This window comes from Megalopta genalis, chromosome 11, assembly GCF_051020955.1.
Source record: "Megalopta genalis isolate 19385.01 chromosome 11, iyMegGena1_principal, whole genome shotgun sequence".
Classification (NCBI taxonomy): Eukaryota; Metazoa; Arthropoda; class Insecta; order Hymenoptera; family Halictidae; genus Megalopta; species Megalopta genalis.
The window spans coordinates 7,412,482-7,427,324 of NC_135023.1; the positions used below are offsets into that span (position 1 = coordinate 7,412,482).

Consider the following 14,843-nt stretch of genomic DNA (forward strand, 5'->3'; position numbering starts at 1 on the left):
TGAAAGCAACGCGTGCGATGTTTATTGGCGGTCCAAGAAGTGAAATACAAATTGAAACGGTTTCAAAGTATACGACAATTGGCTTTATTCAGACGCGAATCCGTCAACTGACGAACAGAAATTAAATACGAGATGTAATTACATGAGCTCCATAAATGTACGCATACGTGTATAGCATATAAAGTCGACATTTAGTAATAAAGTATATAGGGTGGGCCAAAATTGATAGCACGACCAATATATGTGTCACGAAATAAATAGAAACAGCACGATTCTTACCTAGCGTTTGAATAAGTAATTGTTCGAAAACTGATACGACTACCTGTTACCGATACGACTGTTTAAACAATTTGCACCGTGAGCAAGCCCTCCGAAAGGGAACCAGAACGTGTTCTACGCAGTTTGAGAACTCAGAATCAGTCCATTCCTGTCCGAGCCACGAAGTTCAGACCACCCTGTATATTCCAGACGAAAATCTTGCAACGAAACAGATCTGTTATACAAACGTTATCTTAATTGCAACAGTTTTGCAGCAGTATCGAGTATTAATTCTGTCAATTTTGTGATCATGCTTTCATCTCCGGAAAAGGGAGTACGCTAACTACGATCGACTAGCGGAGAAACATCGTTTTAACGTTACGATTAACAATGAAAAGTAACAGAAGAGACGAATAGAAAAAAGAAAACAACGAAGAAACACACGATACTCTGAACACACGGGACTAGTGTTTTCAAATCTCGTTTATTGACAGACAATACGAAGCAATCGACTATTCATCGTTCGCATATAAAATATATTCCTCTAAACACTAGTAAGATTAGCGTATTAAATACGTCGGCGATTCAAACAACGGTACATATTGCGTCTCGTGGATTCCCCTTTCCTGTTTGGAAAATCGATAGAAAAAACGATCGCGATCGGGATAGAGCCGGGGAACACCGAGAGGTACACCTATATAGGTAATAATAATAATGATAATAATAATAATATATATTATCTGTGCGTGTCGAAAGTTACGGGAAACGAAAACCGAACAAAAAGAACAACGAGCCGATCGATTCTTTCGCCAAAACAGAATTAATAGCCATGTCTGCGGTGCAAAAATTTCTCGTTAATCCTATGCGTTATACGATTCGCTTGGACGCGCTCGAACGAATATCATTACGAAGCGAAGGATCGGCACAACTTTACCCGTGCAAGAATCAATAGAATATATCGAGACGGTCTTCTTCTTCTTCTTCTTCTCTCCTTTGGAAACTCGAGAAAACGATGCTCCTACGATTTATCGTTCTTTTCTATTAATCTCGTATGCTAATCGTTTGTTGACGCACGCGACTTCACAGAAGCGTATTCCTCTTTTCGTTTTACATCGGAACGATTTCTCACGATCGTGTCCACACGCTATTCACTACTTCTTCTTTCCCATTTGATGTTTTCGAAATAATTTTCAGACGCGTGGACGCTGACCTGAGAACGTTTACGACGACCCCCTTTTAATGCACAGATCATTTCTTAAATCTTCGGCTGCTCGGAGTTTGTATTCATTGAAAATTCGTGCGATGATTTGTGATCTTCAGTCTTCTGCCGATATGAAAAGTCACAGTGATCAATCTTCCAACCAGCAACGTACCTTGTTTTCTAGTGCTAATTTTTGGAAAGTGATCTGTCGACGAACAAGACCTGTGGTCTAGTTATAGAACGCTGAAATTAATGAGAAATTATTAATCAGACTTCTACAGAACTCGCGTATGTTAAATTTTAACTGATGAAGCGAAGATTGCATTAACGTCCGTAGTTCAAGATGGATTAAAACAAGACTCGTTAAGTGCTGAATAAGTAATCCACTATTCTATGTATATTGAAAGAAGAAAATTTGATTTGCTCGTGAAGAAATCGACAATTAATGTTGTCGAAGTCGTCATTCATTCAGAATCATAGTTTATAAGTAGAGTGCGGATCTTTATCCGAATTCTTATTAAAAACATTTGAAGAGAGTAAACACATCTTGCGACTAGAAGAATTCTTGGGATGAACGATTAATTTGCAATGAACGCATAAAGATCCGCGGTCTATTTATAAGGAAGAAAAAGATACGAAGATGTTTTTGAAAATAAATAGTAGATTATTTATTGGTAAACCTAGCACTTCACTCGGCGTAGCAGACTTACGAAATGATCTGATACAATTAAACATTATGCGAAGTTTCCTTTTTTTTATCTTTTATCGATTAAAAACAAATAGCGGGGATATACCTATAATCGATGTAACGAACGATTCGCACGTAGATTGAACATCCACGTGACCTGATCATCCGGTCGTCGTAATGCAAAATTGGCAAGGACCTCGTTAATACAATGTTATAATAATTCTTCATATACCTACGAATATCGTACACGCATTAGTAAATACAATGTAAAACCTGTTGTCAATAATAATGCTCAAAAACTTAACAAAACAAGCGATTCCACTTTCTCTCCCTCTCTCTCTCTCTCATTTTTCTCTCCTTTCTTTCTTCCTATTCTTTTCTCGTTTCTTTATAAACGATCGCGACACTACGCAGAGTCTAGCGGTGCCAATGACTCTCAGCACGACCAAAACGCTGCAGGCAGTGACGGTGAGCTACCTAATCCGTATTAATAGTTACATTAGGTTCTATATTTAATAATATGTATATATATACACGATTCGCACACACCAGGTCAAACTCTAAAATGTATTATGCTTCTTTTTTTGTTCTTTCTCAAACAAAAGTCGACGACGAATGGATTGCGAGAAGAATAGTCGCGAACATAAACGTTAACGTTTCTACGGAAATATGGAAGCTGAATGCACGAATACCTCTCATGGACTCCGATGCTCGAACTAAATTTTAATCTCAGTTCACTAGGTCATAAGATATCTTCAAAACTAAAAATTTTGACAGCTAGTAGGATAAATATAACTTTTGTATTGCACAAGGTCTGAATAAGTTTTCTAATCATTCACTTATCCACTAATAGCAATCCTTTCAATTTTTAAACATGCTGATTGAGACGAACAATTCATAGGAAGATCGACGTCCACAGAAAAGCGCCAGAGAAAGAAGTCAACTATCTAATGCCCATACATGAGAAACGTTGAATCTCGCGTAAGTGTGGCAATGTGATCCAACAGAGGTATTCGAGTCTCCTATCTTTTGGACCGACCTGCACAATCATCATATATATATATTCTTGTGTTACGAAGCATGCCAGGGATATTGTAGAATTATTGCAGCAAGTTAACATCAACCAAAGTGTCCCAAGTGAAGAGCAATCGTTGAAAATGATCATTCGCGTCCGTACAATATCGTCTTGCGGTTTCTATTGTTCTATGAAAATAGATGATACACATTCTTTGATGACGTCGATGATACAAGCACAGGGTGATTTAAAGTCAGTGCCATAAAACCTATGTTGTACCTCAGACCGAATAAAACAATCAAATATTTTCTTTCAAGGCAAGCTCCATTTCTACAACACAATTTTTTGATACTGACCACTGACAGGCAATCTACTTCTTTAATACATCGTCTACTAGAATAAGATAACTTGTTGGTTCACGAATATAATTGCAGTCGTTATTAAATTATTTAATAATTAATTTTCTACCACGTTTTAAACACTCAGATTGCTAGAAAATGATAATTTTGATGGAGCTTTCTTAGTGCATTTTCAGATTTCACAACGCAGACTGTAAAATCACGCTGTACAAGCAGTTAATGGTTCCTCTACGATTAATGTAACGACAATCGAATGCGAAGAAGATGGAGAACCCGATTAGCTAGGGAAACATACTAGATAAAATTATCACTGTTCCGTTTTTCTCAACGCGACACCGATGAATAACGGGAGGAGACGCTCTACCCTATTTATGCATTCTACAATCGCTCCGACGACAGCGTTATCTTTTTACAAGACGATGAAAGACGATCCCCGGAACAAATCTCGTCCTGACCACGCCAAAGGCACCAAGTAAAAGAAGTAGCGCTGACACAACACTCGAGACACATGCTCTTTCTCTGTTCTCTCTTGCTTTTTTTCCTCTGTCCGTAAATCATTCGACAGCTTCTTTTGGCACTGTTTGGCCGTCTATTAGAATCGACACGCGTTCGTATGATCGGATCGAGTCAGGTGAGACGTCTGCGTTTAATCAATCTTTCTTCTATTTCTTCGTTTTTTTCTTTTCTTTATTAAATCACGCGTCAATTCAATTGTTACCCGTAAACTCTCGCATTAATTTGTTTCTCTCGAGATAAGGATCACGGTCGAATTTCGTCACGCGATCGGCTGATTATCTTCCTTTCCGTCTTTAATACTTCGATGATTCGACTTTCAAAGAATTCGATTCCTCAACTATCCCGGACCTAGCAGTAAGAAAAGATGAAGGGTGATCACTATTATTATTTATATATCATTTCATCCTTATATATAGTAGAACAGAAACGACAATGGCACAGAACGTTTTTCTTCTTACTAAACCTCGTTTACGTTAGCTTTGATTCAGCGTTTTCCATTAATTATTGGCAACGTCGCGCACACAGTTCCCTCTTCCACTCTATCGACAATAAACGTTAATCTCATTGTGCGTCCGTGGAAATCTGACTAGCACATGGATTTTTCAACGAATATTAAATCATCTGTTCTCCACAAATTCAAATTCTCGCAACGATCATGCTCGCACTGTGCACAGTGGTCCGAAGCCATCGAAACGAGAATTAAATTTAAGCGTTCAAATCCGATAAAAATTAATCAAGCTTTGAAACAACTGGTAAAGTATCATTTCCTCAGAGTCACCCCTACGAGGTAGTTTTTTCTAGAGCAAAAGACCTTTGGTTATCTTTTTTTTAATAAACAATGTACAGATATGATCGGTACGAATTTAACGTTATTTCTACGGATTCGGACCACTGTACATCGGTTGCACGGGTGTTCGTTAATACTGAATTGCGAAAAGGACGTTCTTCTTATAATTTATTCATACCCACTGGTCTTACAGAGCCAATATAGGACATGTAGCCGTTTCGTTCTGGGAAAGAAAGATCTCGTATCAGCGACGTTTCTAAATCGGTCGCACTTTCGCGTTTTTATACAATACTCTGACCCCGAACATATCGAATCGGCGTTCTTGCGTACATTTCTGCGCGCAGATCGTTACCAAAATCCTCTTGGCAGTGATGTCGCACTGTCAAAACAAGGAAACTTTCGTTCTCAAGGGTAATCACATTTCTCTCGAAGCCTTTGTAACAAACTACTAAGAGAGGCGCACAAGAATACACTGAAATATCTAAACATAATATATGTATATATATACATACATTATATATCTTAACGAGTAGCAAACAAGAAGAATTCAAGAAATATATAAAATCACAAACGAGTGGACGAGAGGCACGATACTGTTTTGTCAGCCGCGAGCTTCGGACGACACGGTGAAAGCTTTCCCCTTCCTCGAGAAAAGCTTTCTCTCTCGCCGGAAACAACGCTGCAACTTAATATCAAAGTCGTTAAAAATCTTACATTCTAGAGCGACGGTTGTCCCTGCATCGACGATTGACTGTTCGAATCAATATCATTAAAAAAATAACTTCTACGGAAAAACACGTATACCGATACTGGAGAGCTACCAGAAAGAGTAAACGGGAATAAATGAAAAAGGATAATCGGCGACCCTTGATTACATTGCAACATGTATAAATTCTTTCTCCTCTTATTTTCTTGTTCTTTTTGGCAAACAAAACAATGGGGCCGCAAAATATGCACACTGATTGGTTTCTCATCGTGCAACATCACTGTCAAGAGTTCAGCCCATGTCACACACGCAAAACACCTTGCTTTGACAGATCAGTCTATATAAATGTTCGAAGTGAGAAGTCTTCGACTTTGTCGTTTCCGGGGTCTTCACGGATCGGACTTACTGAGGAAGCTAAACAGCATTCGTTCATGCCTCGCACTCAGACGAGCGAATCTCTTAAGTATCGCGATCCTGAGTGTCGCGGAGTTTGACGTTAGTTAATTCTTGCTATTACTACGCGGACTAGCCGGTTGACTGTTCGCCTGTTGCGCACGTTGGATGTAGATGTTCAAAAGCTTCAGCTTGCTCGTATACAGACAGCTCAGGTGAGGTTTCAATACTTCCTCGCCGACTGCTAGATGTATCGCTACCATGCAGAATACGGCGCTTTTGCGCACTGCACTTTCGCTATCGTCATAAGCCTGAAGAAATTAGGGTGATCATTAACTAGGCGAGGCCTCTTTCTAGAATTGTTTAGTTTTAGTATAGTATTTTAACTTGCCTTAATAAGACCAGGCATAACTTTGGACAGATGCGGTTCTATCGCATCCCGACCCCAGTGTTCCACTACTTTGTGCAACATTTTAATCGCCCCCATGTTCAGGGGGTACGGTTCTGTGGTGATTATTGTTGAGACTAAATGAATGATTTGCTCTGGCTTTAGAACCATCGCTATCGTCGCGGCACATTTTTCTGCCACCCAAAAAACCTGTATCCACACAGCATGATTAATAATTTATAATGTTACATTGTCTTGGAGTATAACAAGACAATCATGTTTTGTGGAATGACCCTGCTTCTAGAAAGTAACATTGTTCCTTGTAAGATACTTACGGAAGATCTGGTATTACTGCTGCTAGTGGAAGAATCTTGTTTCGGATCGTCCAATTTATACGCGTTAATTACTTTTAGTACGAGCAGTTCGGGGTACACGGAGAAACTGTCTACGAGTTCGGGACATTTAAGCATGTCGATTAGCGTTTGAAGTACTTCTACTTGCATTTTCTTGCTGTCGTTCGTCAGACTATCTAGCAACGTCTTCAACAGTTTTCTACAGCATCCAAATGGAACAAATTAAAATTCTGGTAATGATAACTAGGAAAATATAAGCGGACGAAGAGATACCCTACTTGAAATGCTGTTTGATGAATGCAGCATCACCTTCCCGAACATATAACTGGAACTCTTGTAAAGCCAGTACTTTTTCGTCCGTCTGCGTCATCTTCGACTGTAGCGTTTTGATCATATTATCTAGAACTTCCGGCCTGTTTGATGGATCTGGTAACGGTCCCGCTACAGAATATAAATTCAACAGACGAGATCTTTTATCGGGAACATTAAAATCTAACAAAACTTCTGTACATACCATGTGACTTGTAACCATTATTTTCTTGCGGCAGAATGAGATCTCCTGCGATTGTATCGCTAGATCCGTTGACGGTAATGTTCGTAACGGACCGTCCTCTTTGCGTGGGCGAAGAAACGGAAGACGAGCGACCCTAACAATCCCAAAAAAATAATATAAAAAAAATCGCCTTTCATAAATAACGCGTAAATCGTCCATTCTCTTACCGAATTACACAACGTAAGCCCTTCCATTTTCTCTTCGACGTCAGCCATATTGCTGATACCGCTGTCTTTGCTGGTGGTCGCTCTTTCTAAACGTTCAAAACCGTAATTTTGAATTTCCGCTGTGGTGCGTCTTAACGACCTATGAGAAGTACTTTAAAATTAAAATGAGAAAGAATGATGGATTATCAGACGTTCTGCTTACGACGATGCCAACGACTTACTTATAAACTTCCTCCAGGTTCTCATCGGCGTTGTCCATGTCGCCTTTGAGCTTCGAACGAGCCGGGGAGCTTTGAGCTCTGGGAGGAGGTGTACCTGGTGACGCTGGATTGCTGGAGCCAGAGGATTTCCTGAGATGATTCTGTACCAGCGGTAATGCTGCTTCCTGCAACGTTCACAGTTGTATTAATAACAGTTCAAGTAGTTACAGATAAATTTATGCATTCATTAGTAATCCTGCCCACCTGATACGGTTTGGGTAACTCAGCCAATATCATGGTGACTTTCGGGGGATTTAGATTGTACAACGATATCACAGCATTCTGTGCATGCCTTCTGACGTCTTGACTTTTAACGTCATTGGACCAATCGAGTAACCTTGCGAGTGCAGTCCCCGCGGAATTATTTAACGCAGATGGCTCTGCTGTTTCTGCTATTTGCGTGATGAACGTGAGGGTGGCTATTTTCACACGAGAGTTCGGTGTTTGTGTTGGATCCGTGAGATACCTCATTACTGCGGGCAGTAATTGCTCGCCTGGGAAACATTCTCTGCAAACAGATTTGAAATAATTGGTCTAACATACACAGGACACATGAAGTGTTAATTACAAGGTCGGAACTTACCTGACAACATCGAGGGTCTTGTGAATTTTCGTTTGGATCGATCCGAGGAGATCGGTGCCTAATTTATTCAAGAGCCTAGCGCATAGGACGTAAAGCCAATCGCCGAGGTCCTCGCTGTGAGTGGCCACCACCTCGTTCAACGTGTCCAGGAATAAACTGAAAACTTTTGTGTGGGAGTCCATGAACATCTTGGTGAAGATGTCCGTCACCTCGCGGAGCTCCGTCGCTGTCAGCGTGTTCCCGTTCGAGAGGAAATGTTGCAAGCCTACTAAACCTTCTTTCCTGTCTCCCCAATGTTTATGCGCACAATTTTCAATAATTTCCTTAATATCCTGCAAAATAATGTTTCCGTCTATGTAAAAGGAAGCACGGAGGATGGATCGCAATTAAGACAGCCACACGAAAAAAAGTCTTATTTGCAAAGTAGCTGGATCTTTACACACGGCCGAGTCACAAATAATTTCCGCCGCAAGCGTTGAGAAATTAATGGATGTGAACACGACAGCAGTAATGACAATGGTTACATACAATGATAATGTTAATTATGAAACGGAAATTATTTTTGGTTCGACTTAATACGACCAATTTATTTTTCTATGGTAGATGTGTATAGTATATTTGTATGGAGTAAATGGATATGAAGTAGTAAATTGAACAAACCTTCGAGATAGACTGATCCCACATATCACGGTACAGTCTTTGCTGGGAGCCACTCCATGAGAACGACTAATGGGTAGATGGACGATGGACAGATATGGAGAACAGAACGGCGCATCGCGTTAGTCCAAACCAAACAAATACGCCGCAACAAAACCAAAAGAAAAAACCATACATGCGTTATCTACATTGTCCTAGGATGCTGGAAGCACTGGTTACATTAAGCTTCTGGCCTAAGTCTACCCTCACAAGGGTGAGAATTAGGAAATAGTGTGTTCGAGGACAAACGGATACCCATAGCGTCGCAGAAATGTGTTATGAAATAATGTTCATATAATGCGATGTTGTATAGAAGAAAAAAAATAGATTACTATATCCGAAGACATATAAACGTCCAAAGCTTAGTCTCCGAATAGAAATAATATTGCAGCCGCACGGTGTGGTCTACTTTTATCACGCAAACATTAGAGAAGCGTTAATGAACCAAATGAACATATACCTATTAAGAAAGCATGGTGTACAATAAGTGTCTGAGGTAAGTCTGTAATGATTTATATATATATAATAATGTACAGTGTGTTGTGTCAATTCTCAGCAGCAGAACTAGCACTGAGTAACGCGCTCAATCATTCATTCACAGAATGTTTACCAAAAAGAAGCTAAACGTAGTATGTGATTACTATCGGGTTTGTTTACTCTTCCACTTTGTTCGTAAGGTAAGAACTTTTCTTTATCGATTTAGCAGTATCCTACTATTCTTCTCACTTACGTCATTCGGTCGTCTATAACTGTCCATGCCCCTTTCGGAGCATATACTGCTGGTTTCGCTGTCGTCGCTGTGATCACCTTTACCCCTGGGCGTTCTAGGGTAATTATCAATATTGTCGAACGCATCTGCCAACGCCGATTCTGCTTCACGCGACTGTTGAAGCATCTTCTGTGCCATCACCGGTCTGGATTGAGGCCTATCCGTTGGGGACATGTGCAAATTCCTTCCCCTAGGGTGATAATTAAAACGAAACACTTCACCAATTAACCGAAGGTCGAGTTATTCCTGCAAAGGCACGCTGATCTCTCTAAAACCTCTTTAAAAAATTTCTAAAATACTTTCAACTATGTAGTCCAAGGCTACCAAGTTCAATTACCTAACAGAAGGAAAAAGATTGAAGAGACATCAGTATGCCATCACAAGGTTACGTCAAATTATCCTCATTCAGTGAAAAAATGCTTGACTGCGCTGACGTAAAAAGAATGTTAGTCACGTAAATGACTATTTACCGGATTTTGCTAGCAAAACTCCTGTCCATTCCGAACCTCTGCGGGCTGGGTTCGCGGCTGTTGCCGGTGCTTCTGATCCCATGCCCAGATAATCGCCTAGGCCTCGCGATCAAGGATTCACCTTCGCGATTATACGTGGCGTAACTCAGCCTAGATGACGGCGATCCCGACCGACTGCTGGCTGTACCACGATAATACACAAATTGAGACCTTCCCATGTATGTACATTAGGACTCCATTTAACCGAATCAGCAAAATGCCTAATTATTTGTTTAACATTTTACATATAATACAATGTTCTCTCCAAATTTGGATAACACATGAAAAAGAATAATACTCACTGCGGATAAAAACGGATTAAGAACGCTTCATAATGATAAAATGACTAGAGACACTGTCGGAATGGAATACGGTAAATTTAGAATGTCCGAACAAAAATGAAGAAAAATTGACTTTTCAATATAGTTTAATATTATAACATAATTGATTTTAGTATCACTTAGGAGTATTGATAAAGTAGATATAATAAAAAGATAATAATTTCCGCGGTATACATATGTAAATATCCTATCATTTGTGGAGTTCCACTGTATCATGTGTCTTCAAAGGGAGCCGTCCCCTTTCTTTCTACTTACGCTGAGATTGCGACACTCCGGCCATTCTCGTTCTCGTTCTTGCGGTTCTTTCTGGACTAGCCACTGCTGTGGTGTCTGGTGATTTACTGGGACGCGCTGGATGGAGCAATAACGCAAAGGTGAGTTGGTTGAAACGTATCGCAACAGTGTCAGAGATAAAATTGAAATTAGCGGTACTCACGGAGAGAGGCTTTCTGCCTGCTGATGTTCGCGTACATCATCCTGGCTTTCGCTCTTTGTGCGGCTTGCAGATCTATGGCGCTTGTGGATCGAACGCCTGGCGATCCACGATCTGGGAAATACGTTCACGGATATACATAAAAGATGCATTAAACGATGTTCTTACACATGTATCGGATGCATGGGTGCAGTATTTCTAAGGTCGCGGTGATCATTGAAGCAACAAACAATAATGTAACAATTACAATGACTATCAGTGGGTCTCTGTAGAACTGGGATACCGGATTGACGATAAGACCGTGGCAAGGACGGTGTACGTCTGAGCGGGCCGTGTGGTTGACCCGTGGTCTGATGCAAATTTTCCGTACTACCTTCGTATGTTTAATGCAAAGAGGAGTCACAAAAGCAGCATGAAAAAAGAGTGAGAAGTATTTTACACTGCGATGCTTTCTCGCTGGTTGACACAGTCCATTTACATCTAGCATAATGCATATAAGAGTCATCCCATAACTTTTAATTGTCTACACTGAGTCAGTAGAAAAAGTGACAAAAATTTATGAGATGACCCAATGCTATATCCATTGAACATATCGTCTCAGATCTAGATAGAAGAATGTGGCTCACCTGTGGCGCTCATCGCTGGTCTGGATGTCCTGGGGCTGACGCTTGCCGATCTCGTGACTACGTTCAAACTGTTAATACTGCCACTATTACTAAGAGACATCAGAGAACGTTTATACGCAGCATCTAGACTATTGAGCAAGGCTTCCGCTTGCTCCGGGAAATGATCTTTGAAAGCCCAAAACGATCTGCAAATATTTGAAGTTTAATTTCTGTTTTACGTACATTCGAAGCGAATATTTTTAAATAAATGAACGTACTTCCTGGCGAAAGCTCTTGCTTCCGAATCCGAATCCGCAATACCCTTCTTGATGGTGTCTTGTAATGTTTGTACATGCTTCTGCAATATTTGGGTAGGCCACGTTTGCAGTATTAGATTCAGGTACTCGCAGGATGCTCTGCGTATGTCTTTACTTTTGTGACTTAAACATGAGGTGATAATTGGCACAAAACGACTGCAGTGTGTGTTCTGTAGAATAAATCGTACAGCGACTGCACCGGCTGTTGCCACGACCTGTATGTGCATATTCGTTGACGCAAGTTACAAACGTTTTGTTACGGTTCCCATACGTCACCGCGTTACCGGGCAATTTATCAGGAATCTTACCTTGGCACTATTTTGTATGAGGTTCATTAAGGTGAGCAAGACTGCCTCTCCAAAACTGGCGAACTTATTTTTCAGGTGTACACTAAGATACGCTAACGTGATACACACTTCCCTCACGACTTGAGACCTGAGATCCGTGCAAGCCACCTCGAATGATCTTTGCATACTTTTCAGACACTCGATGAAGTTCTCATAGTTTATACCTCCTGCGATCACGATCGACCGTAACTTTTTCATCTGATGAAGAAACGAATTTTATAATCAGATACGTATGATAATAACCTGAATAGAATTTTGTATAATTCCGAACGTACACTCTCGGTCCTTTGTTTCCAGTCCTTCTTGTCATCGCCAACATTTTCTCTTATCGTTTTCATTTGTTCTTCCAGATCCTTTGCTGAAAACAAGTTCACTGATGGCACATCTTCGAATGCTGTGAGGAAAGTTTCCTCGTCGACTGCACCAGCCTGACCTATATATATATATTATACATAATTTTACATTTCCATATGAATTTATGAACAAACAATGATGTACAACAAGCAGAGTACTTAAATATGTCTGCTTAAATTGGAAATAGAAAAAAATGTACAAGACATTTTGTTTTAAAAGCTTTTGTTTTAAAAGCTTTTGTTTTAAAAGCTTTTGTTTTAAAAGCTCTTGGACATTTTCATCGATGTTCCTTTTTAATGCAGATATTTAATTGTCCTGATTGTTGTATCACATGTGTAAGGACTACTTATTATGATCGGTATTAATCGGCAATGTTAATAGCAACTGGCATATGATATTTCACAAACAATTTCTGATTTCCTATGTTATAATAATTAATTTTACCCGTAAGTATGACATCTTTGTGTTAATAAAAATTCACCAAATGTATATTATACAATACCTTATTATCCTACGGGTATTGTGGTTCGCGATATTATAAAGAACGTGACATAAAAAGCGGTGCAGGAAAGATCAAAGATGTGTAAGCGTTTTATTAAGCATCTCGCTTGCGTTAGATTATGTTTAATTTGAATCAGCAAATAATCGAGATAAAGCGCAATGATATGCGAGGCTTTTAAATTAAAATATGCGCAGTATTCATTCAACCGAATTTTAAACAATTTTGTGTATTTTCGATGTTTATACCATGATGATTGTAAGATGAGGAAAAAGAAACATGAATATAAGAAGTCTTAAACGGAATATGCAGAACTTATCAGAGGAACCATCATGATATAAAATGGAGCTAATAAGGCCAATGGAGTTTTAGATACCTGCTGTTGATTTTACTGATACGATTCTTTTCACGGTTGTCGCCCTTGGAACCGTTTGCTGCGCATTACCAGGATGAGCTGTCATGCAAGCGAATAATTAGCGTTTTTGTCACCGAAAATGTCAACAGTGGAGTCGATATTTTATTGGTGTACAGTGAAACATCATTAATATTATTACAAACGCGCTGAGCCACATTAAAAAGTCAAAGCAGAAGAGTTTGTAAGTTAGCGCACTTCACATTTGTGCGGTAATTGCAACGGAAATATGTGCTTCTATAAAGTTAATGGTAACATTTGCAACACTCTTATAAGATAAGTAGAACAGTGATGTTTTACAGAAGTAGCTTGTAATACCCAAAATGATCGACATATAACACAACATATAAAAACGTAGGAAATAAACGTTAATAATTAAATATGTTATTCTGGAACCATAAACAGAAGTTATTTCAACTATCGAGGCAAAACTGAACAGTGTCTATTTTACACCCTACGTAAGTATACTCTAATATACTGTGCTTATGACTCGCTACGTATACTTCTGATTAAGATTACAGATCTACAACAAATTGAATTATTTTAAGGTACACTTGTTTTACTCTATTGTTAAGGTACCATGCTCAAAACAAACTGGCGAACAAAATATCATTTTAGTGTCTATCAACCTTTTTAATTTACACAGTATTACACTCATTAATAATTGGCTATTAAATCCAAATGTACCTATTGCAGAAGGGGCAACCTTTGCAGGTCCAAATTGCCCTCTTTTTGGAGCAGCAGTAGACCTCTTCACAGGAGCTGATTTAATCTGCAACATTTACACCGATCTCATTAAAGTTCACAGCATGATCTCAAGCTTATATAAGCAGTATTTTATGAAACACTTACCGCCCTATCTGTCTCATCTGTGCTCTTTCCAACTGAAATCAGAAAAATTAAGAGAAACGCTTAGTTTGACGGAATTACTAGTATACTTAAATGAAACTGATTAATTCGTGGAGCATAATCTATTGTAGTCAATGATGCATCTATTTTTAGAACTGTGTACCTAAGTCTGGATATAGCCATGGTGGCTTGTGAATGTCACAATGGCATCCTCTTGCTCTAGCACCTGGGTGCTTCACAATGTTATCCCACTGAAGAATCCATCTACTACTAGGATCCCATATCTTATGATCAATACTGGGATACTTTTTTAATCCTCTGTGCAAGCAGCGGTGGCCGCTTGACACAATTATACCGGCATCATTCATTTTACAAGGCAAATACTACTCCGCACAGTTAATGAACAACAGAAACATCGAACGATCTCTTATGTCTTGTAGAACACAACACAGCACTCAGCAGGATTTCAGGAAACTCCATTACAG

The 14,843-nt window shown here is 39.5% G+C and overlaps 1 protein-coding gene and 1 long non-coding RNA gene across 8 annotated transcripts in view; one reads left to right on the top strand and one right to left on the bottom strand.

Annotated features, from left to right (window-relative positions):
* Positions 1-60: 60 nt before the first annotated feature.
* chb (CLIP-associating protein) overlaps positions 61-14,843 on the bottom strand; it is a 46,326-nt gene continuing 31,543 nt past the window's right edge. The window contains exons 1-23 of one of the 7 annotated variants that reach the window (XM_076525422.1): positions 14,522-14,726; positions 14,362-14,393; positions 14,197-14,281; positions 13,474-13,551; positions 12,520-12,677; positions 12,206-12,442; positions 11,859-12,112; positions 11,602-11,786; positions 11,223-11,348; positions 10,979-11,089; positions 10,798-10,893; positions 10,163-10,343; positions 9,654-9,882; positions 8,888-8,953; positions 8,228-8,559; positions 7,849-8,152; positions 7,606-7,769; positions 7,385-7,535; positions 7,179-7,311; positions 6,943-7,105; positions 6,647-6,863; positions 6,315-6,521; positions 61-6,234 (exon numbers count right to left, since the gene is read on the bottom strand). In XM_076525422.1, the coding sequence (XP_076381537.1) occupies positions 6,031-6,234; positions 6,315-6,521; positions 6,647-6,863; positions 6,943-7,105; positions 7,179-7,311; positions 7,385-7,535; positions 7,606-7,769; positions 7,849-8,152; positions 8,228-8,559; positions 8,888-8,953; positions 9,654-9,882; positions 10,163-10,343; positions 10,798-10,893; positions 10,979-11,089; positions 11,223-11,348; positions 11,602-11,786; positions 11,859-12,112; positions 12,206-12,442; positions 12,520-12,677; positions 13,474-13,551; positions 14,197-14,281; positions 14,362-14,393; positions 14,522-14,726 (3,918 nt within the window). In that variant the 3' untranslated portion in view covers positions 61-6,030. Of the gene's footprint in view, positions 6,235-6,314; positions 6,522-6,646; positions 6,864-6,942; positions 7,106-7,178; positions 7,312-7,384; positions 7,536-7,605; positions 7,770-7,848; positions 8,153-8,227; positions 8,560-8,887; positions 8,954-9,653; positions 9,883-10,162; positions 10,344-10,797; positions 10,894-10,978; positions 11,090-11,222; positions 11,349-11,601; positions 11,787-11,858; positions 12,113-12,205; positions 12,443-12,519; positions 12,678-13,473; positions 13,552-14,196; positions 14,282-14,361; positions 14,394-14,521; positions 14,727-14,843 lie in introns of those variants that run through there. The other 6 variants (XM_033480234.2, XM_033480235.2, XM_076525423.1 and 3 more) reach the window with 6 other exon arrangements.
* LOC117226175 (uncharacterized) lies at positions 8,556-10,704 on the top strand. The gene is made up of 2 exons (XR_004491734.2): positions 8,556-9,419; positions 9,525-10,704. It is a non-coding gene; the product is annotated as an uncharacterized LOC117226175 (long non-coding RNA).